This window comes from Dendropsophus ebraccatus, chromosome 2 (genome assembly GCF_027789765.1).
Source record: "Dendropsophus ebraccatus isolate aDenEbr1 chromosome 2, aDenEbr1.pat, whole genome shotgun sequence".
Classification (NCBI taxonomy): Eukaryota; Metazoa; Chordata; class Amphibia; order Anura; family Hylidae; genus Dendropsophus; species Dendropsophus ebraccatus.
The window spans coordinates 32927352-32951414 of record NC_091455.1 but is presented as its reverse complement, the minus strand read 5'-3'; the positions used below and the strand labels follow the sequence as shown (position 1 = coordinate 32951414).

The following is a 24063-nucleotide window of genomic DNA, read 5'->3' as shown; positions in this document are numbered from 1 at the left end:
GACATTGTGATATGTGTCGTATTTTGAATAAAGTGACAACTGTAAGATTAATCATTCTGGCCACCTATGCCAAAATCAGATCTTAAAGAGTCACTGTCGTATTTTTTTTTTTTGCAGAAATCAATAGTCCAGGCGATTTTAAGAAACTTTGTAATTGGGTTTATTAGCCAAATCTGCCATTATCTGCATGTAAAAAGCCTTTTCCCAGGTCCCCCCCTCCTTCCTCTTTTTCATCCACTCTGAAAAATCTGAAAATTGTGACTTGTTGCAGGAGACGTCCCCTGTCTGCTCTAGGGAGAGGGGAGGGGGGAGGAGGAAGGAGGGAGTTAGCCGCAGCAGAAAGCAGATAACAGAGGATTACAGGCAGGGAGCTGGGTGACAGCTGTAATCTGAGCTCAGACAGGTCACTGGTGATGGTCAGAACAGATATCCCTTGAGGGATTTGTAGATTAACTCTTTGTTGTCCTGTTTTGGTCTTTTCTTTAGCTCTCTCCATAGGAGAACAATGAAGACAAGGGGGAGAGCTTCAAACTGCTTTTTCATGATAAAAATGCATTTTTCGGATAATTAACCCAATTACAAAGTTTCTTAAAATCGCCTGGACTATTGATTTCTGCAAAAAAAAATTCACGACAGTGACACTTTAAAGCATACCTGTGGTCTTAAAAAACAAAACAAAAAAAAAACACCTTTCCATGTGTCCTGTGATGACATTGTGATGGGTGGGTAGTAGAACCCAACCCACTTATAGAGAGAAGAGCACAGACCTGGAACACCACAGAGCCCCGGCAGGGGAGTGGCCAGGAACACCACAGAGCCCGGGCAGGGGATGGGGCAGGAACACAACAGAGCCGGGCAGGGGATGGGGCAGGAACACAACAGAGCCCGGGCAGGGGATGGGGCAGGAACACAACAGAGCCCGGGCAGGAAAGTGGCCAGTAACACAACAGAGCCCGGGCAGGGGAGAGGCCAGGAACACAGAAAATCTGGGCAGAACCGTGGCCCAAGACACACAAGATCTAGGTAGAGGCATAGTCTGGGACCTAGGAAGCTGGAGTTGGTCCACTTCCGCCTCCGTTGCAGGTTCAGTCATAATTAGTGGACAAAATAGCGCAGGCTAAGGTATTGTACTATTCTTTCTGTTAAAATGTTCTGCCCCTTCTTTCCTAACACCCCACAAGTAAAACCCCACTCTGCTTAGACTGAAAGGTCGAATGTTACATAAAGCTTATATTTCAGTGCTGGATTTAAAAAAAAAAAAAAAAGAGTTATATCTCCTGATTGAGAGTAGGAAGCCCTATTGTATTTAATTAGGAGAGGAATCAGCCATACATACTCGGCATTATTATGGTTAATTGTAAATAATAACTGGGTAGTACATAAATGGATGGCGCCCAGAGGTTTGCGGCAAATCTCCATTGCATGCTATACATGTGTAGACTTACCAGCACAACTGGATGTACACTTTTCAGACGAATCCACCTAAAGAGCGTTAACCAAAGTTCTGGGGAACAAACGCCAAAGGCAGCGAGAACACAGACATAAGGCGTCCACATGTACTTCATTCTGAAACAAATACAACACATTTCAGTCTGATTTATAGGCAACATTCACAGGATATCTGAGCAGATCTGCCATTCAGGAGATTCCTACACTGCTGTGCTTGGAACATATAGAAGTGAGATACAGCTGGAAAGACAGGGAGAGAAGGGATTGGGAGGGATGAGAGGGATTTTGTCACTATGGCCAGGGAGGGGGTGGATGAAAGCAACAACGTTGTGATCCAGTGCTGGGTCCCGCATCGTGCTGCTTCGGTCCCCATTCCCCAGCTGTTTCCTGCCCTATGATTCAGCATGAGACAGGACCCTGCTACAGCCACTGAATGGCTAAGCGAGCTTAAAATGTCATGTCTCAGGCCAGGTAATAGCCGGGGAACGGAGTAGCATGACACGGGATCCAGCACTGAGACCGCGGAGGCAAGTGGACGTTGTTGCTTTCATCCACCTCCTTCTTGGCCATAGGGGAAAAAAAAGCCCTCCTTCCCGGCGTACCCCTTTAAACAAGTGATGTTTGGGCAACCTGATTTTTAAAGGGGGAACCAAAAAAGAAAATGATTAAAAGGGGTTATCTAGGATTACTAAAAGCACAGCTACTTTGTTGCAACAGCATCACCCCTGTCCTCAGGTCATGTGTGGTATTGCAGATCAGCTCCATTCACTTCAATGGATCCAAGCTGAAAAATAACACCCACATCTATATCTCCTGTACACCCATGCAACACAGGGTCAGGCAAGTATATAGACAGACAAACATTTATTGATTGCTTTTGATTATTATTTTTTTTAATTGTTCCTATGCGGTAACAAAAAGACTTCTCACCCCTCAAAGGCCATGGCCAGTAAACCAAGGATAAGACTTTGGATGACATGGTAAATGACCTCTGGCCTTTCACCAACTCGTCCATCCTCTGGGGTACCATTACATGTGACTGGATCACCACTGTGTGCAAGAACAACATACTTGTTAGTGTAAAGAAATAAGAACATGACATACTGAAATGAAGTTGTATCAGACTCAGATCAGGACATTCTGGTACAGATCGTGCAGGAAGCCCTAAGCTATATAGAGCATTTCAGAAGGGCTTTCTTTTTTTTATATAGTGCAGCATAGACTATTGTTATAGAAAAACATAGGGGGAGATTTCTCAAACATGGTGTAAAGTGAAACTGGCTCAGTTGCCCCTAGCAACCAATCAGATTCCACCTTTCATTTTCCAAAGAGTCCGTGAGAAATGAAAGGTGGAATTTGATTGGTTGCTAGGGGCAACTGAGCCAGTTTCACTGTACACCATGTCTGATAAATCTCCCCCATAGTTCTTGCATATGCACGTGGCTGGCATGCATTGGATGTCTGCCATCTTGATTCCTATTTTCCCTCTGATATGGTTTCCTCTTGCTGCCTTCATTTCCCATGATGCATCTGACTTTGCACAGAGGAAGGGTGCAGAGTCAACAAGTGATAGATCAGTGAAATAAATCTTCTGCCCCCAGACTCACATTATAAGTAGTATATAAGATGCAGCTACAGTCTTCTTTTCTCCCTGTTACTGTAGCTTTTACAAAAGGACATCAGTGTCAGGCTCCATAGCATTGGACACATAACAGAGGCAGGCGGCGTGATCAGATGAAACAGATATAGCTGGTAGGGGAGGCATCTAGTATCTACCTAGGAGGATCAGATTATGTGATCCTGCAGTTCACAGCAAAAACTACTTCCTGTACACATAACACCCAGTAATTTTCTGGAAGGTCAGACTGATGGTCACATGACCCAGCTACAATAATGAAACGTAGAGAGGATGACTTACCGAAACCTTCTAAATATTCCCTGGGATATAGAGAATGTGCATATAAGTAAAACCAGGATGTAAAAGGGTAAAAGTGAAGACTGCGTGAGCCGTAAGAGACAGTCCTGAGACGGCGGCTGGAAGGATTCCTGACACAGCAGCCAGTTCACTGTGAAGTTCCTGCATCACAAGGCAAACAGATAATGCAATAAAGAAGCAAGAACAAACTAAACAATCAAGTAGAGGAAAATGTAGACTAAATGTAACTCACTTGGTCATATTAAGTCCAAATTTTACTTCCAGAGACTTCAGGATTTGATGGTTTTCTTTATGAGGAACCACGGTCTGAGGAATAAGAGTAATATATACTTACACATACTGTATATGCCCAATAGCATTCATAGCCTTTGTGGTGAGTGTAGCACCACCTAGTGGAGAATAAACAATGTGCTCGCTTTAGCCCATTCCTACACTTAAAGGTGAAGTCCGGCAGATCATAAAATCTGCCAGCCGGCGGGGGAGAAATTGATTACAAGTACTAACTTACCTCTCTCTGTGCCAACGGTGAGCGGCGGGACAAGCCGCAGGACTCCCACCGGAAGGAATTTCCAGAGTTTTTATGACATTACGACTCCGGAAAAAGGCCTGTTCTGGCTGTTGGACTGGCCGCTCAACCAATTAGTGACTGGAGCAGCGAGTCCGTGAGCTGGGTCTTACATGTCAGCTCCGGAGATTTCAGCGGGGTACCGTGGCCGATCCTGACGCTCACCGCAGGCACGGGGAGAGGTAAGTGAGCACTTTCCTCTTCCCCCCGCCAGCTGCAGGATTTTATAATTCGCCAGACTTCTACTTTAAGGGTGCGTTCACACATACAGGATCTGTAGCAGATTTGATGGCGCAGATTTGAAGCTGCAGATTCAAAGCAAATCAATTCCGGGCCATCAAATCTTACGCAGATCTGTTGCAGATCTGCTGCAGATTCTAATCTGCACCATCAAATCTGCTGCAGATCCTGTACGTGTGAACGCACCCTAAAGGGGTTATGCAGGATTAGAAAAGCATAATTGGTTTCTTCCAGAAAGAGAATTACTCATGTTGTGTGTGATATTGCATCTTATTTCTTTTGAAATTAATGGAGCTAAGTTGTAATACCGCACACAACCTTAAGACAGGGGTGGTGCTGTTTTTGGAAGAAAGTAGCAATTTTTCTCCAATCCTGGACAACCCTCTTAAAAGGGATAAAACAAGTTAAAATAACCTATCCTCCCTCAGGATTGGGCATGAATATAAGATCATTGGTCCCCCCAATCTCAAAAATGGGGTCTGGAGTATTTGTTATGAATGGAGCAGTGAGTCACCAGGGGTGTCCAGCAGCAGCTTATCCCCCTCTCTATTATAAACATATGCACGCTCGGCTGACAGCTATCTTATATATATAGCCAACTTAAAGGTGATGGCAAAAGACATGTCCAGGTGATCATTCTGGTTGCTTAGGAAATAATATGTTGCTGATAATACTAGTGACTGTCTATCCAAGGTCTGTTACACCATGACCTCTCTCTTTCTCAAACTTAATTTCTCTAAAACTGAACTTCTTGTATTCCCTGCCTCTAATCAACCTAAACCCGACATCTCCCTCTCAGTCTGTGGTACTAGCATAACTCCTGTGCATCAAGCTCGATGTCTGGGGGTTATGCTAGACTCTGATCTATCCTTCACTCCCTATATCCAAGTTCTTGCACGCTCCTGTCATCTTCATCTCAAAAACATCTCCAGAATCCGGCCATATCTCACCAGCGACACTGCTCAGACTCTGACTGTCGCCCTGATCCATTCCCGTCTTGACTACTGTAACTCCCTACTAATCGGTCTTCCTCTCTCTAACTTCTCCCCTCTCCAGTCTATCCTGAACGCAGCAGCCAGGCTCATCTTCTTCTCCAGCCGTTATACTGATGTCTCCCCTCTGTGCCAGTCACTGCACTGGTTACCCATTAAATACAGAATACAGTTCAAACCCCTCACCCATAAAGCTCTCCACAACTCTGCCCCTCCATACATCTCCTCCCTCATCACCACCAACCATCCCTCCCGTGCTCTGCGTTACACTAACACCTTCCTTAATCAGAATCTAACACTACCGCCTCCAAGACTTCTCTCGTGCTGCACCGGTAACGCTTTACCTAAAGACCTCCGACTCATTCCCAACACTCATTTTAAAGCGTGCCCTAAAGACTCATCTCTTCAGGCGCGCTTATAACCTTTGCTAATCTCGTCTTCCTCTCTGCTATCCCTTCTCCATCCACTCTATCACTTCCTTGGTGCCATGTAATTTGTACCTGAAACAAGACAGCGGAGTGTGACTGGCTCGCCCAATCACCTATAGGCACTTGGCGACTATGTACAATGACTGGAACATTGGAAAAATAAAGCACTTACTGCCTCTTGTGTCACCGCCAGTCATCCTAGTCTGTAAGCTCATCATTGTTATTTTATTTATTGTATAGTTTATTGTATAATGTATTATAACTATTACCTACATTGTACTTATATATTAAAAAAAAAAAAAAAAAAAGCGCTGCGGAATCTGTTGACGCTATACAAATAAATAATAATTATTATTATATTCTCTGTTACAAGGCACCTGCATAGTCCGTGGCCCATAATGTCACCCCCAATCCAGTCCATGGACTGTGCATGGTAATCCAGTGACCATAGACCTTTAACTTTACAGTACTTACCCTTATTAAAAAGTGCAAGGATACTGCAATTGTAAATGCCAGGTAGAAGTACATTATCTTCATTACTTTCGCTCTGAAGGTGCCCCTCTTCACGCTGATCTGAGGGAATAAAAGGACATTAATCAATATTCATGATTTTTTTTTCCATCTACAATTGTGCACAGGAACATTCAGTTAATAATTTGCCATCTTCATTCCTGTATCTGGCTGTGTCTTTATACAACCCGGGCAAGATAGGAAGCCTCCCTTACTGATGTGTAAGAGACACTGCCTACTAAGCAAACATCACCAGCTAATAGGGGAGATATCTAATTCTTTGCAGTGAGAAGGTGTCAGCCATTACTGCTGTGGTGTTGTATATAATGCCACACAGCTAACTTGTCCATTGGCTGTGACTGCTATCACATCCCAGTGCCATGCAGATGAAGAAGACTGACTTGCAGCAATACCAGTCACAGCCACATGGTGGTGCTGTAATCTGTGTGGATTCTGCATGGGGTAGTCTGGATTTTAATTAGTCTCAATCAATGAGGCTAGCCCCTGTACTTCTGGAAATCCATAGCAAAGCATGCTGGGAATCCAAGGATGGATATACACTCATACTAACCTCAGGCACTTTTAAGGGAATGTGGAATTTAAATGAGGTCTCAAGCACTTGTGGAATTTATTATCCTTCCTGTAAAAGATTCACAAAGCTATACAAACACTGCACGGAGTACTCAGAGTGTCTGTATACAGATGGGAGAGGGAAACGGATACTGAGCCCTTCTTATATGTGGTCTATGGAAGATGATATTACAGGTGGCCAGCTTCTCAGCTGTCATAAAGCATAGAAAAACACACATTAGACAAAAACACAAATTACATAATGATGGCCTTTTATTAAAGAGTCACTATGGAAAAAAAAGAATTGTCCTACTATCTCATTACTCATTGTGTGCAGTAATGAGTGAGCTGGGGAGAGAGGTAGGGGACTAAAACACCCAAAACAGAACAGATCAAAACTTTAGACATGTTAAAATGTTTTTATGGGTTTTTTTTTTAAAGTGATACTTTAAACGGTATCTGCTAAAAGCAAAACAATCCTTACCTGGAGGCTTTTGGCGATCATTGAACCTACTACAAGGCTTAATAGAGGAGAGGTCAGCAGCGCAGAGTTTTCAAACTGGAGTAAATATCCCAAAAATACAGAGAACAAGTACATTTTACGTACTTCATGCACCTGCAGGAAGAAAATTATAGCTAAATAATAAATATTTATAGTACATTTCGTGTATATATATATATATATATATATATATATATATATATATATATGTTTATTTGCATAAAAATGAATCCCCTTCCCTCTCTCCACTGCTGGAGGCAATGTAAAAGAATATATGGTGCCACCCTCTTAGTGTACAGACTGCAGGGTGCAATGTGTGTCTTCTCAGCCATTTGCATATAGTTCATATTGCTGCTGCCCCCTATGGGTTTGGCATACACCTTACACCTACTGACTTGTCTTCATAGGGACATGACAGAACAGTGAATTATTATATATACTATAGGGGAGATTTATCAGACTGGTGTAAAGTAGAATTTGCTCAGTTGCCCCTAGCAACCAATCAGATTCCACATTTCATCCTTCACAGATTCCTTGGAAAATGAAAGGTGGAATCTGATTGGTTGCTACTTATTGGGCATCTGAGCCAGTTCTACTTTACACCAGTTTGATAAATCTCCTACATACATACATATAATATATACGTGTGTTTGGGGTATAAACTCCCACTTTCACCTTATATTGGAGTGCTGTCTCTTCTTCATCTTTATAGGATATATATTATATGTCCTAGATTCTGTTATGTTATAGTTTACCTTCTCCTTCTTTACTAGAGAGAGCCCGTCCAGCAGACACAAGGATAAGGCCTGTATAAAAAGCAGGTAATGGCTGTACTCCCACATCATTATGAAAGTATATGTAGATGCACACATTAGCAGGTAGCAGAACCTCTGAAAAAACAATACATAAAAGTCATATATGAGATGAATAGAGGTCACTTCCCTCTTCTGGACCTTTATTCTCTGAAGTGCAGCTACAAATAGTGCTCTGGATGACCTGTCATATGTATAGCATATATATAATATATCTTATATATATAATATCTTATATATATAATATCTTATATATATATATATATATATATATATATATATATATATATATATACACACACTGTAGCCCATTGATTTGAGTGGTCACTGTCTAATGCTTTAATTTACCCTTAGGTGGTGCTGTAGGAAAATGGAACATTTATTACCAGCTTAAAGTCGATCACTAGGCAATGAGCAATGGCTGTGTACCCCCATGCCGCTGCCTTCTTCCAACCAAATGTATGTGTGTGAGTTAAAGGGAAACCAGAGGGCAGAGTCACCCTGTATAACTTTTTGACACCAGTTGATTTATAAACATTTTTTTTGGGCGGACTACCCCTTTAACTTTCTAGACTCCAGAACAGCAAATATACATTGGTATACAAGGATTTATGAGCTAGGAGACACCTCAGGATGTCTACAAGCCTGTCGCCCTTACCTCTGCAGACAAATTACTGTTGTTCCTTAAAAACCCTGTAAGGGCCGCTACTTGGCATGCAAAGTATGGAAGAGCCCAGTTCTCTCTTAGCGGAATAGAATCATCCATCCGTGTGGTGTCTGTCCTGTAATAAAGTGTGAGACAGCAAAACATACAGGTCATTATCCTGAAGAATCCCCCCACCTTATACTTTACTGTTAAAACTTTATTGGTCTTATAAAGTTATTTACAATGTGTTATCTGCGATATGAAATCCCTATCTATGTGCCTGCAACCCACTACTAAGAACGGACAAGGGGGAATGGGGCAAATCCTGTGAATGAGGAACTCTTGGAAAGGTACCGATTCCTTGCCGGATAGTCTTCAGGGCAAGGCTTCTTGGGAAAAGTATGTAAAATAGCTTCCCTCCAGAAACAGGAAAATGCTCAACAGTGCCGCCTATAGGTAGGTACCATCTCAGTAATGTTTAACCCTTTTATGAACACTAACCCACGTATAGGCAGCACGGTTTTGGACTTCATTCTTATCCGTACAGTACAGAAGGGTTCTGGTTAGCAGTGCATAGTATCGATATGGGATTGACAATATAGTTGGCTACAGTGTCAAACGGTGGGGGTCTGATCACTGGGACCCCTACTAGTCACACTCACCCCAAGTGAACGGAGCAGCAGTGCACACACTCTTCCTCTGCTACATTCACTTGTGTGTGTGTGCGCACTGCTTTTCCGTTCACTTGGGGTGAGTATAACCAGTAGGGGTCCCAGTGATCAGACCCCCATCGGTCAGACACTTACCCCTATCTTGTGTTTAGAGAGTAAGTTTTCATCATGGTATAGCCCCTTTAAGGACAGTGTGTATGCAAATGTTAATTGCTGATTGTACCTATTAATAATAAACCAGGCAGCGGTCAGCATCCCAGCCAGCCAGGTCCCGCTCATTATCCAGCTGGTGACAAACAGGGCACTTATATAGATCCCCTGCAGGCCAAATATGATCCCAATGTAAAAATACACAGGATCCACAACACCCTACAAATAGAAAGACAAAAAGGTGGTGAGGAGCACAATACAGAAGGGTTTTATGTGCAGAAGGATACACAATCAGCTATGAGAAAAGTATAGTTCTGTCCTGGAAGCCTAGACAATTACCTAATGGCTACGGGCACCTTTTTTTTAAAATTTATTTATTGTTGCATTCTAGTATCCCCTGATACAAAATGAAACAACTTTCTATGTAATCTTCAGCCTGTCACCGCCCGAGACAAGTTTGTCTCGGAAGCGACGGCAGCTGCGACCAGCAGGGGACACCAGAGACATCGGAGAAGAAAACCGGGGAAGAGTGGAGAGGTAAGCATAAAAGCATGGGCTCTTGTTATTTTTCACATGTCTGCAACGTACTTAAAGAGTGGACAGGGAGGAGAGAAACCCTGGAGGGCAGCTCTCACATGCTGTAGATAGAGAGTAGAGCAGATCCTAAGAAGTCCACAAGAGAGAATCACATAGGTTGTGACAGCACAGCAAACTGCAGACAATGTAGAAAAGAAACTAAGCAACATTTTTTTATTGAGATCTATGGAGGTTAAATGTTTTTACCATCATAATAAGTGGGAATAAAAAATAAAAAAAAATAAAAAAAAGTTTCTCAAAAGGTGTCAATGGCCTTTAAAGGGATAGAAGCATCTAACCTTATAATATGTCCCTATAGCACACAGGGCGCTGAGGCTGTAGACAACTTTCTTACCATGATTCTTGGAGATGTTTTTAGAACTTTGTTGTTTATTAGATATGTAAATGAGGTGGTTTGGTGCACTGGGGGAGGGAGTGCACCAATCCGCTTCAGTCAGCCCACCCCTTCTAATGAGTATTGGGGTGGCGCTCTGCAGTGACGTCACTCCATCGCTCATCACTGCAGAGCGCAAGATGAATATTCCTTAGAAGGGGAGGGGTGGTACAATGCACTGGGGGTGGTTGTCCCACCCCCAGCATTCCAAGCCACCTCATTTACAAATCTGATAAACAAAGTACCCGAAAATGGCGCAACATGTGCTATAGGGACATATCAGCAGGTTAGATGCTTCTAACCTGCTGATAGATTCCCTTTAAGGAAAGAAGCAATGTAATCATAATCTGACTAGATGACTGCACTATGCTTCCCGACACTACGCTTAGCCTTCACATTGGGGACCTGGGAACCTGGACATTTATGTAACTATTAGATACAATGGAGATTATTTAATCATTGTAAAACAACCTGAGACATTATGTATGAACCTATTAACCTCCAGAGATAGATACTATGGGGGAGATTTATCAACCCTGGTGTAAAGTGAAACTGGCTCAGTTGCCCCTAGCAACCAATCAGATTCCACCTTTCATTTTCCAAAGAGTCTGTGAGGAATGAAAAATGGAATCTGCTTGGTTGCTAGGGGCAACTGAGCCAGTTTCACTTTACACCATGGGGAAAATTTATCAAACATGGTGTAAAGTGAAACTGGCTCAGTTGCCCCTAGCAACCAATCAGATTCCACTTTTCATTCCTCACAGACTCTTTGGAAAATGAATGGTGGAATCTGATTGGTTGCTAGGGGCAACTGAGCCAGTTTCACTTTACACCATGTTTCATAAATCTCCCCCTATATTACTATATAGACACAAAAGTGTTATTTATAGGTTTTTAAGGGTTTATCAAGGACTAGAAAAAAAGCCAGCTAGTGTGTGTGATATAACAACTGTGTGATATAACAACTCACCTCTATTCCCTTCAATGCAACTAAGCTGCAATACCTCAAACAACCTGAGAACAAAGAGTGGCACTGTTTCTGAAAGAGCCTGAATAACCTCCTTTAAAATCACTTGACCCTGGGTTGTATTGAACCACTGGATCTGGATATATGGTTTACCTGACTTCCAGACATATGATAGAGGGCGCTGGCAATAAGTTCTGGGTACAGAGTCATCTGCTGCACAGCATTAATAGTCTTCATAGGGACAGTCCTATTATTGTACGCCAGCTCAAATATACCTGGAATGAACAGAAACAGAAGAGATAACTCAGCATTTCTATACCGTCCATTTTGAAACAGAAGAGATAACTCAGAATTTCTATACCGTCCATTTTGAAAGAAATTTTTGGGAACTTCAGAATACACTTAAAGGGGTAATGCGGCGGTAAAGAATTATTCACAGACTAACACACATTACAAAGTAATACAACTTTGTAATGTATGTTATGTCTGTGAATGGCCCCCTTCCCCGTGTCCCACCACCCCCACCCGTGTTCCCCGGAAGAGTGGTGCGCTATACTCACCTGTCACGTGCCGACACCAGTCTCCGATCTTCAGCGAGTGACGTCTTCTTCGGGCGGCCGGCGAACAGCTCCGACTGTCCCGAATGCCGGCCGCCCTCTGCAGCGTCATCCGATGCTCAGCGGCGATTGGCTGAGCATAACTGTGCTCGGCCAATCGCGGCTGAGTACAGTTGTGACGCGGCGGAGGGGGGACGGGCGGCAGCGACACGGCCGTCCGTCCGAAGATGACGTTTGGCACAAGATGGCGGACAGCCCTCGACACGGATCAGGTAATGTATAATGCACCACACTTCCGGGTACACGGGTGGGGGTGGTGGGACACGGGGAACGGGGCGATTCACAGACATAACATACATTACAAAGTTGTATAACTTTGTAATGTGTGTTATTCTGTGAATAATTTCTGAGCGCCGCACTACCCCTTTAAAGAACAAAAAAAAAATCACACTCCTTTACCTCTTTCAAATGACGGCGCCCGCAGCATGTCCTTATAAAAGGAATAGTAAACAGCTCCGTCCCCCTGGAATGTGATTTCCCGCTCAAGATCCTAAACAAAGAGAATATGATAGGGGATTATCTCTAAATCCTCAGTACACAATACTTGGCAAAAAATAAAAATCTGACACTATGCTTCTACAAGTCTAATAGATCCAGTCCTCTCATGTCCCCAACACAACTGCAAAAGCATGTATACTTAAAGGGGTACTCCGGCAAAAATCTTTTTCTGTCAAAGGAACTAGTTTCAGAAAGGTATATAGATTTTTAATTTACTTCTATTTAAAAATCTTCAGTCTTCCAGTACTTATCAGCTGCTGTATGCCCTGCAGGACAGTGCTCTCTGCCGCCAACTCTGTCCATGTCAGGAATTTTCCAGAGCAGGAGAGGTTTTTTCATGGGGATTTGCTCCTGCTCTGGACAGTTCCTGACATGGACAGAGGTGGCAGCAGAGAGCACTGTCTCAGACTGGAAAGAATACACCACTTTCTGCAGGACATACAGCAGCTGATAAGCATGGGAAAACTTGAGATTTTTAAATAAAAGTAATTTACAAATCTATATAACCAGTTGATTTGAAAGAAAAAGATTTTTCACTGGAGTACCCCTTTAAAGGGGTAGTCTCGTCATGTCCCACAAAGCACTGGAAGCATAAAACCATCATTACGGTCATTACTCTCCTACCTATAACCATATAGTTAGAGAGAGGTTTTTAAGTTGTTTCAGGTAAGAATACATCTCACATTATCATTAGACCTGAAGCAACTTTCAGCTTTATAAACTGTATTGTGGCTAAAGTGTTAAATATGTGGACTAGTGTGACCACTTCCTGCAGCACTTCCTGCACATCCTGCGCAACACGCCACCTTGTGTGACACCCATTATACACATAATACTCTAGTCTGCCCGGCTTCTTGCTTGTGTCTTCCCCTAACATGGCTCTGCAGCTATCTAATGCTCTGTTCTCACAGGCGTCATGGATCATGGGACCTTCTTTAATTACAGCCATGATGGATCATTTGGATTATAATGGAGCTGTCCGGTGGCCAATTTTTTATTTTGACAAGAATGGATGGCCTGAAGACTACACCCTGACAGAAAGGCCAAAGCCAGTGTAACCAGAGCCTTCCAGAGACTGTTTGATACAGCAAACCATTACTATATAGTCTAATAGAGAAAGCATCTGTAGAAAACCCAGGACGTCCATCCATTATATGGACAGCACAGCTATTATAGTTATTATTGTGTAATACTTTATTTCACCTGTGGTGGTGCTGTTAGGAAACTGAACACTTGTTGTTGGGCTGTCCTAGTGATTGCAGTCAATTGCCGGTGGTCTCAGTAGTGGGATAGCCTGTGATTAAAGGGAATGTGCCACCTACATTCTACTAAAACTTGTTATTTTGTTCTAATCTGTTTCTATTTATATTTCACTATTTGGATATTGTTATGGGGGCTGCCATCTTGCCTGGGCTGTTCTTAACAGCATTTAGTGACATGCTTTACAGCAAGACTCATGGACATAGACAACAATAGACAGAGTCTGCCCCTTGAGATGAATGTAAAACATAACCGAGCGTACTCTGTGACCTTTGAAGAGGTCATTCCAAAGGGAGCTGCTATTGTCTCCTCTTTCTACTGGTGTCACATGACGCTGTAAAGATTACTTTACAGCAGCCTCCTCTTATCACCACAGACAAAACAGGAAGTCACCAAAATTCTTTATAAATATGTGGAACATAAAAACATTATTTACACAACAAGTTATTTTCTGCTGACACATTCCCTTTAAGGGCCCTGTACAAGGACTGTTCCTAAAAACGCTTATTCGTCCGATAATGGCATGAAGACGTCCAATTTTTTACAGGATCCTATACAGACATGGGGTTTGTATTGTAATGGTCCCCTATAATACTGTCTGTCAGATTATCATTTGGGGTTTTCTTTTATTGGGTAGAGTAGCTTACGATACTATTCTACCCATCAGAGAGAACAGGAACATGATGGAGCCATGACCCTAGTGACACTAGAGCCCTACATTGTAAAGAAGACCTCTTACCCTGCGGCTGGAAAACCAGAACTTGCGCTCATGATAGGTGGACAGGTAGACTGCATACATCATGCCGCTCGTAGCCGTTACGAGACAACCGACAAAAAGCTTTGCAACCCGCTGCAATGTAACACCTAGAAAAAGAAAGAAGGCATGACATGTTTAAAGTGTACCTGTACTTCCCAAATAATGTTACATCAACCCTTCAGAGCGGTGACGGGTAGAGCCCACAAAGGACTTCCTTTCCTTCTCAGGCCAATCCGAGGACAGCACCTGCTCCTCTCTGCTATGCCATGACATCATGCCGGATAGAGTGAAGTTCAAATTATATACCAACATCCTGGCGTTGGTTTTTAAACATAGCCTAGCGACATTAGTATCAGCCATAGGTGTGATGTGCAGCAGCTCCTTTCTCTCCATGACGTATTTTATTTTTCTCCCTTTTCTGAGCAGTTGGCACTCCCCTTCACAAGACCCACATGACCCAAATTAGCAGGAGACACCTGTGCTCACATGTCAGTACCTCCTATTTTTCCCATTCTATCTGCAGCAGTAATGGTGAGTGCTATACCATATTCATACTTGTGTTGTTTGGGGGCAACCTTCTCTGCTGGTGTTGCTGGCTGGGTTTTGGGGGGGCACTTTGGGTTTGGTCCTATGACACTGGGGTTGTGGGGCCATTCCATGGCCTCCCTTCCCTGCTTGTGCACGCTTTGCGGGGTTGGCGGTCGCTGACCGACACAGTGTGGAGTTAGCATAGGGATCCACGTGAACAAGGAGACCGGCACGTGGTACATGGGGCAATATGGTTTGATCAAATTATATACCAACATACTGGCGTTGGTTTTTAAATATAGCCGAGAGGCATTAGTGTCAGCCATAGGTGTGATGTGCAGCAGCTCCTTTCTCTCCATGTCGCAGTGCCCAATTTATCATTTGCGACTTTAAAAAGTTGCACAAACAGGTGCAGATCTACACTTAGTCAGTACCAGGTGAATATGCTGGCGCAGTTATACTCCTTAGTAAAAGTCCTATCTCTGTTTGATGTGTTCTGTCTTGATTTCTCTGCTGTTAGAGACAGAATTGCTTGGAAACGAGACACCTAGTGGCCATGACTTCAGATTTTTTTTTTCTTTTTCCCGAGGCGTTTCCTGAGAATTTTTTTTTTTTTTTTGGGAGGGGGGGATTAGATAATTTACAAACATGTTAGGAATCACATGGGCTATTACATGGATGGAAATAATAATCGGTACCAGTTTTGCCCTCAGTTTGGGTGTGGGTTTTGAAGCTCATTTCCATTGAAATGAATGGAGGTGATTTGTAATACCACACACAACCAGAGGACAGGGGTGGCACTGTTTTGCAAAAAAGTAGCTGTGTATTTTCCGATCCTGGGTAACCTCTTTAAAATGTTTTTTTAGGAGATCCTGAATCTATAGCACCAGAGCTTAAGTGAAGACACAAAAAAAGTACATTGCAATACCGTCTGATGATACTCTCACAATACTTTGCTTCCTCCATCTACATAGGTGTCTGGGATTGGGGTTTATTTCAGGTTATACAAAGAATTATGCAACTATACCAGCTATTTCACACCTGAGCAGAGACAGACAATGGTGCGGAGGATGGGAAACAGAGATGTGAGAATTTACCAGAGATGAAGGTTCTGGAAATACCCAGATAATGTATGCTACACCCACACTGCCGACCACTGCAGATTGTATTCAGCAGGCTGCGATATAAGCCAGCATTTCAGGGTTCCTCTTAAAGAATACGGTTCAGTTCTCGTACTTCCAGAGCGTTATCTCCTCTATATACAACCAATCCCTTATTTCAGACATCTGTTTTACTGTACAGATGAGTATATGGCCATCTAATATAAAGTCACTCATCAGGTAAGGTTTAGGGGTATAAAGTTTTACCTGAAACAGAAGTAAGGACTGGTAAAGTTCCCCTTTAAGAAACCTTCTAGGTCATACATCAGTTGACAGTTTATATCATGTGACAGCAAACTGTTTGCTTAACATGTAAATATTTTGCTTACAGGCAAAGTGATGTGTATATCTGTGTATACACCATCTCAGCTACATGCAAAGTCTGCTGATCTACCTGTATTATAGCTTCATGTCTGCTTCAGGGAATCCTGGGTGACAACAAACATGGCTGGGGTCTGGGGGTGACTAATTTACCTAATAACACAGTGGGTGGGGGGGCACCAGTGCCAATTGTGAGTCTGAGAAGGCCGGAATGGCGGCTATGTCACTTTTCTACAAAGAGATAATACTATGAAAAGCTCCACCGAAACCTAAAGGAGAACTCCGGCCATTTTTAAAATCTATAAACTGGCAGAGGCAGGGGGAGAATCTGATAACAAGTACTAACTTACCTCTCCCTGTGCCTGCGGTGAGTGGCGGTACCCCTGCCGGGCTCCGGGATCTCCGGCACGGACATGTCACGGCCTGGCAGCTCAGTCAGTCAATGACTAGGGTGGGACACCGCTCCAGTCACTGATTGGCTGAGCGGCCAGTCCATCAGCTGGAAAAAAAACACGGGAAAAAAAACCTTCTGGCAGGGGTCCCTAGGCCGGTCCCACCGCTCACTGCAGGCACTGGGAGAGGTAAGTTCGTACTTCTTATCTAATTCTCCCCTGCCTCTGCCGGATTTAAAAAACGTCCGGACTTCTCCTTTAGAGAGGTTATCCCCTATTCACCGATTTCAAGAACAGAGGTTAACTGAGTGGTGGAGCATGTACCCTGCCCCTCTATTACCTCATGGTGGGCAACTGTCCTCTATTCCCGTGACCAAGAGGGGTACCACCGATTAGCTTGTTATAATGTGGATTGAGTATAATCCCTTTAAGAATTTTTACGTGACACATATATAGGACATATTGCTTCTAGCCTAGAGTTATGTGTTCTTATCTACTAATGTTATAATTACAATATCATTGTGCATCTTCTCCCCCATAGGGACATATTGTAGCTGTAGCGTCCAAGGATTTTACAATCAAAGTCACTATGGAGCCCTAAGCTTCTCAACTGGCCACTAACTGAATAAGACTGGCTCCTATAGTGGGCTAAGCCTGGATTCTACTAAATGTTGTATATGGCATTATATTGGTGCACGTATAAAGCCGGTGGCATCCTGCAGCTTAGGTTTATAAGGGCAACAAATAGATCTTCTAATATTGAGGTCTGTCCGCCATGACAAAGCCTCTTTATAGTATTAGTTTCCTATTAACTGCTGGAGAATAAAAAGCTGGATGTCTACAGCTCGGACAAGTCCCGGGCACCTACATATGATACAATAGGTGGTCTGTATCTGCACGGGAAGGTCCTGCGTAACTTGAGAGACCTGAACTTTACCTTCTTCAATGGCCCAGGCTACAAGAAGAAGGAAGAAGGTTTAGAAAAGGAGGGGGGGTGACCCACAGATGTAACTACAAGGAATGGACTTCAGGATGTATAGGGTTACACGGGACAGGGGGGTCAGGAAGAACCAGGAGAAGAGCTGTATCAGAGAAAATCTACCTGTTTGCCCTATAGGGCTAAAGGGGTACTCCAGCAAAGAGGTTTTTCTTTCAAATCAACTGGTTTCAGAAAGTTATACAGATTTGTAATTGACGTCTATTTAAAAATTTCAAGTCTTCCCGTACTTATCAGCTGCTGTATGTCCTGCAGGAGGTTGTGTATTCTTTCCAGTCTGACACAATGCTCTCTGCTGCCACCTCTGTCAATGTCAGGAACTTTTCAGGGCAGTAGTAAATCCCAATAGAAATCCTCTACTGCTCTGGACAAATCATGACTGAAAATAAAATCCTACAGGACATACAGTAGCTGATAAGTATTGGAAGACTTGAGATTTTTAAATAGAATTAAATTACTAAATTTATATAATTTTCTGAAACCAGTTGATTTTTATTGGACTACCCCTTTAACCCTGTAAGGGGCACTAAAGCTGGTGCCCGAGACAAACATCCCTGGGCATAACAGCCCCATAGGGAATTTATGCGGAGTCTATTACATACAAGTACTATACATTATATGATATAAGACATCTCCTTACAGTCAGTGGTATATATATATATATATATATATATATATATATATATACACACACACACACACACATATATATATATATCTATCATAGATCAGATTTTCCTGTACAGAAGGAAGTCATCTTACATTTTGAAGATTTTCCTGCTTTTCCGGTAACCTTGGTTTGGTCACTTTCTTTGGCATCCTGGGTTTCTGAGAAAGAAGTCGTTCTCCTCTGCCTCAGCTCATCTCCTTGTGAACCTTAAAGTTAAAGAGATCAGTATCAGATCATCCTGATATAGGAAATAATAACACAAAGTCACTGGCATCAACAAAATGCCCTTAAAGGGGCAAAATTATTTCTTTCAAATCAACTGGTCCCATCAAGTGCCAGAGAATTGTGATTTAGCTCTTAATAAAAACAAACAAACAAACAAACAAACAAGTCTTCTAGTACTTAGCAGCTGCTGTATGTCCTGCAGGAAGTGGTGTGTTCTCTCCAGTCTGACACATTGCTCCCTGCTGCCACCTCTGTCCGAGACAGGAACTGTCCAGAGCAGCAGCAAATTCCCATAAAAAAAAAAACCTCTCCTGCTATCCAGACTGGAAAGAATACACCACTTCTTGCAGAACATACAGCAGCTGATAAGTACTTGATATTTTTAATAGAAGTAAATTACAAATCTCTGGCACCAGTTGATTTAAAAGAATTTTAAAGTGTTCCTGACATTAGGAAAAAAAAACTTTTTGACACATTGCAGAGACAAGTCAAAAGTTTAGATCAGCCGCAGTCTTAAGGCCCTATTACACGGATAGATTATCGGGCGATAATTGTCCCGTGTAATAGAAGGCAACGATCAGCCGACATGAATGATGTTGACTGATCTTTGCTGTTGTTTGTCTTTCAACATTTTGAAAGACAAACAACTGAGCAGTGATCTGCTGCCGTCACTCCGTGGAATAGGAGCGGCGGCAGCAGATCCCCGCTATCCTCAGATCTCGGCCATCTCTCTGCCACCTGTTTTATAATGACCGGGACACTGCTTATGTAAGGAAAGGAAGTGATGCCATATAATGCAGTATACTAGCCGTGTAACATGTCTATACACCTGCTTGTACTCACCGTCATCCTCCATTGTAATACAGCCCGAGAGGCTATAAAGCAGCCTGGTCAATGGGTGTCCTGCAGACCTGGTGAGTACTGTTTGCCTATGGAGTCCAGCATGAGCTGACAGTGTGCTCACAACATTCAGGGATACAGCGGTATATGGCTTACCATCAGACTGCAGACCTGAAACACATTATACATCCATTGTATACACACACGGGTAGCATAGTCATCAGCATTGTCTGTGTATAAAGTTTCTAAAAACTGACAACCCCAAGTAAGGCTGCATTCAGACATGGCAGAATGGTCGGAAGTTTGTATCCTGGAATATTCCGGTAAAATCGGAGACGACTTCGCGACAAAGCAGTAAATGATAAGATACACAATGGGACCTAAGGATACGTTCACACACTGCGGATACAGGTCTACGTATGTAAAATCAACCCACACAGCGTGAGCGTTCGCACCCTTAAGCTCCCATAGGGGGCGTCACCCAGCTTTCCCAGGCTCCTGATAAGAATCCTACCAATAAACCAATCCTACTATAAAGCCTGAAGTCAAAAAACATTTGGAAGGAAGAGGCCGGAGCGGAAAAGTCAAAGACGCATCTATAAAGGAGAAGAGGCAAAGAAAAGCAACGAAAAACACTAAAAGGGAAAGTCCTGAAAGCCACAACCCCCCTGATGTGATGGAGTTACTGTAGCTGACACTTGGAGGGAGTTCTCATCCACCTCATATACAGTAAGCAGCCAGCAATGTCACCCAGGATAAGAGTCTGTGCAGATCTACACCCCCTGCTGCCCCCCATTACCAGCTGCAAGTGCTGCTCCCCCTGCTGCTGCTGCAGCGATCACTCCGCACTCCGCACGCCTGCCGCCTCCATTCACAGCCAGAGAAGCAGGAAGTAGGCGGCGGTAATCAATTACCGAGCGGGGATGGGGACGCTCATTCTGAAAAGGTTCTATGCCTGAGAGCGGAGCGCCGATGCAGTGCAGCCTGTATACTGATACAGCGCGGACAGTCACTATGTATTACAAACCTTTGCAGGCTATCAGTAAAGCCAATGGAAAAAAAAAGTTTTTATGCGGTTTTGCAGCGATTTCGCCAGATGTGCTTTAAACTAGCGCCACTTTCCCCTGAAATCGCAGCTAAAAACGCATCAAAACGATATGTCTGAATGCAGCCTGACTAGTTTGTCTCCCAATATAGACGCAAAACTAAGTTATTAGACAAGATGTCAGCACAGCCCTAAGGTTATGTTCACCAGAAGAAAAAAAAAATAGAAAAACTAATGGTTTTAAAGTAATGAAAAAAACCTTTTGATAGGTTTTTGTACAATGTTATTGGTCAGGGTCTGAGTGTTCACAATGAGCTTAAAGGGAACCTGTCACCCCCTGTGTCGGGGTGACAGGCTCCCGACCCCCACTACAGCCCCCTACACTCACCTGATCCCGCCGGGTCCCTCTTCTGGATCCGGTCAGGTCACGGAGATCTCAGCCGCTGCAGCCCGGCGCGTGCGCTCCTCAGATGAGTCCAACACTTATAGAGAATGACGGAGCGTTGGACTCATCTCTCAGCGCACGCGCCGGGCTGCAGCGGCTGAGATCTCCGTGACCCGACCGGATCCAGAAGCGGGACCCGGCGGGATCAGGTGAGTATAGGGGGCTGTAGCAGGGGGTCGGGAGCCTGTCACCCCGGCGTGGGGGGGGGGATTTGGGTGACAGGTTCCCTTTAAAGCCCCCCCCCCAAAGTAAGGGTCCATTTACACAGAAAGATTATCTGCCAAAGATTTGAAGCCGAAGCCAGAAACAGACTATAAACAGAGATCAGGTCATAAAGCAAAGCCTGAGTTGTCTCCTCTTTTCAAATCCATTCCTGGCTTTGGCTTCAAATCCATGGCAGATAATCTTTCTGTGTAAATAACCCTAATACCTAGCAAAGTTTTATTTGGAAGCATGCCCACCGAACAGAACACCAGGGCATGCAGCTGTGATTCTTTTTAGACCGCTGCTATCATCCCCTACCTTCACCCTCCATTACATTGCGCTCCTGATCACTTCTGTGGCTCCCGTAGATCCCGCTCAGCCAATCAGTGCGCTGTCCTGCCGCAGCCACTGATTGGCTGAGCGGGATCTACGGGAGCCACAGAAGCAGGCCAGAGCACTGACCACTAAAGTATTCACCGGGCCGCAGTGGGTTAAAGGGGACTGGGTTTACATACTCGCTGCAGAGGGAAAAATCAGCTGCGAGTACAGAAACCCATACAAACTGACAATGCCGGGAATCACAGCGAATTTCACTGCAAACTTACAGCGTGAAATCTGCAGCGATTCCGGTATATGTGAACCCACCCTTAAAAGAGTATTCTGCTCAAACACAACTTTTCATATATTGCTGCCCATAGTGAGACTAACAATTCCTTCCAAACTTGTTATTATCTATTCTGTCTCCTTCTCCCAGTTCTGAGCTGCTGCTTTCTGCTGAAGATACAAAAATCTGTGTGTGAGCTTTTCTTTCTGTCTCCCCCTCCTCCCCGCTCCCTTCTGAGACAGATGATGTAAACAAGTCTCCCACTGTGATAATCCCTCCCAGCATTACAAAGTTGCAGATAGGGACTTGTTTACATCAGCCATCTCAGAAGGGAGGGGGGACAGACAGAAAGGCTCACACAGATTTTTGTGTCTTCAGTAGAAAGCAGCAGCTCAGAACTGGGGGAAGGAGACTGAATGATAACACGTAGGGAAGGACTTGTTAGTCTCACCGTATCAACAGCACCATATCAAAAGTTATGTTTGAGTGGAATACCCCTTTAATGTTGCCGGCATTATATAAATTGAGGAAGGAAGGGGGTTATGTTCACCAAATTACCCAGAAAGTACCCTGATTGTGAACATGAGGTTTACATCGTGTGTACGTGACCTCTGTAAAAACTTTTCTGCAGCGTCCTGGATGCAATGGGTGGTGGCTGCCACCGAGGCCAGGACTAGAAAAGCTCTGACTAGTTTAACTACTCTATAAAATCCGCACATCCAGCAGTCCAGTGATTTACTGTTACTATGTAGAACTCTCATAAAACAATATCCATGGCTGGTCAAGAAAACACTTGAACTATGAACTGTATTGTAGGATGTAACAATAGCGTCATTTCTTTAACCTCGTACAGCTGCAGCCACTTCTGACCTGTAGGCTGTGTTCACACATTGCAATTTTGCCAAGATTCTGCTGTGATTTCAGCACCACCCCTGTCCTCAGGTTGTGTGTGGTATTACAGTTCAGCTCCATGCACTGAGGACAGGAGAGGTGTGGCTTATGAAAGAAAGCAGGCATATTTCTCTAAGCCTGGATAACCCCTTAAGGGCTTAGTCCAAACCGTGGTCAATCTAACATCCAGCCTTACATCCATACCTCCTAACTGTCCCGGCGGGACAGTTCTGATTTTGGGGTCATGTCCCGCCGACCCGGGACAGCCCCCATGTGTCCCGTTAGCCCCCCCCCCAAGCCTAGCCCTCGCACCCAGTTACACTAGCAGAGCAGGAGACATCGGCTTCCTGCTGTGGCAAAATTCTTGTGGCCGAAGGTGTCATTCTGCCTCCGGCCACAAGAGGCCGCTCTCTCCCCCATAGCTTCGGCACATGAGTGACGTCACTCATGTACACAGAGCAGAGAGAAGAGACGCTGGAGGACAGAGGAGCTCAGCTGAGGTGAGTATATGGCTTTTTTTTGTTGTTTTACTGTACAGGGAGCATTGTCCACATGGGAGAGAGGAGTACTACCTACCAGGGAGCAATGGCCACCTGAGGGGGGGGGCTTACTACCAGGGGGCAATGGCTACCTGAGGGGGGCTTATTACCAGGGGGCAATGGCTACCTGAGGGAGCTTACTACCAGGGGGCAATGGCCATCTGAGGGGGGGGGGGCTTACTACCAGGGGGCAATGGCTACCTGAGGGCGGGGGGGAGGGGGGCTTACTACCATAGGGCAATGACAGCTGCATACTGCTCCACAACTACAACCCCCAGCCTGTCCTGACAGCTGCATACTGCTCCACAACTACAACCCCCAGCATGTCCTGACAGCTGCATGCTGCTCCACAACTACAACCCCCAGTATGTCCTGACAGCTGCATACTGCTCCACAACTACAACCCCCAGCATGTCCTGACAGCTGCATACTGCTCCACAACTACAACCCCCAGCATGTCCTGACAGCTGCATACTGCTCCACAACTACAACCCCCAGCATGTCCTGACAGCTGCATACTGTTACCTGAGGGGGGGTGTACTACCATGGGGCAATGACAGCTGCATACTGCTCCACAACAACAACCCCCAGCATGTCCTGACAGCTGCATACTGCTCCACAACTACAACCCCCAGCATGTCCTGACAGCTGCATACTGCTCC

The 24063-nt window shown here is 44.2% G+C and overlaps 1 protein-coding gene across 3 annotated transcripts in view; it reads right to left on the bottom strand.

Annotated features, from left to right (window-relative positions):
- Positions 1-24063, bottom strand: part of DPY19L4 (dpy-19 like 4) — an 80977-nt gene that overhangs the window by 5796 nt on the left and 51118 nt on the right. Inside the window, exons 1-15 of one of the 3 annotated variants that reach the window (XM_069959870.1) lie at positions 20473-20544; positions 19677-19844; positions 18701-18814; positions 14523-14647; positions 12425-12515; positions 11562-11683; positions 9545-9690; positions 8663-8786; positions 7948-8082; positions 7175-7306; positions 6085-6183; positions 3618-3691; positions 3368-3526; positions 2380-2499; positions 1446-1566 (exon numbers count right to left, since the gene is read on the bottom strand). In XM_069959870.1, the coding sequence (XP_069815971.1) occupies positions 1446-1566; positions 2380-2499; positions 3368-3526; positions 3618-3691; positions 6085-6183; positions 7175-7306; positions 7948-8082; positions 8663-8786; positions 9545-9690; positions 11562-11683; positions 12425-12515; positions 14523-14647; positions 18701-18814; positions 19677-19689 (1575 nt within the window). In that variant the 5' untranslated portion in view covers positions 19690-19844; positions 20473-20544. Of the gene's footprint in view, positions 1-1445; positions 1567-2379; positions 2500-3367; positions 3527-3617; positions 3692-6084; positions 6184-7174; positions 7307-7947; positions 8083-8662; positions 8787-9544; positions 9691-11561; positions 11684-12424; positions 12516-14522; positions 14648-18700; positions 18815-19676; positions 19845-20472; positions 20545-24063 lie in introns of those variants that run through there. The other 2 variants (XM_069959869.1, XM_069959867.1) reach the window with 2 other exon arrangements.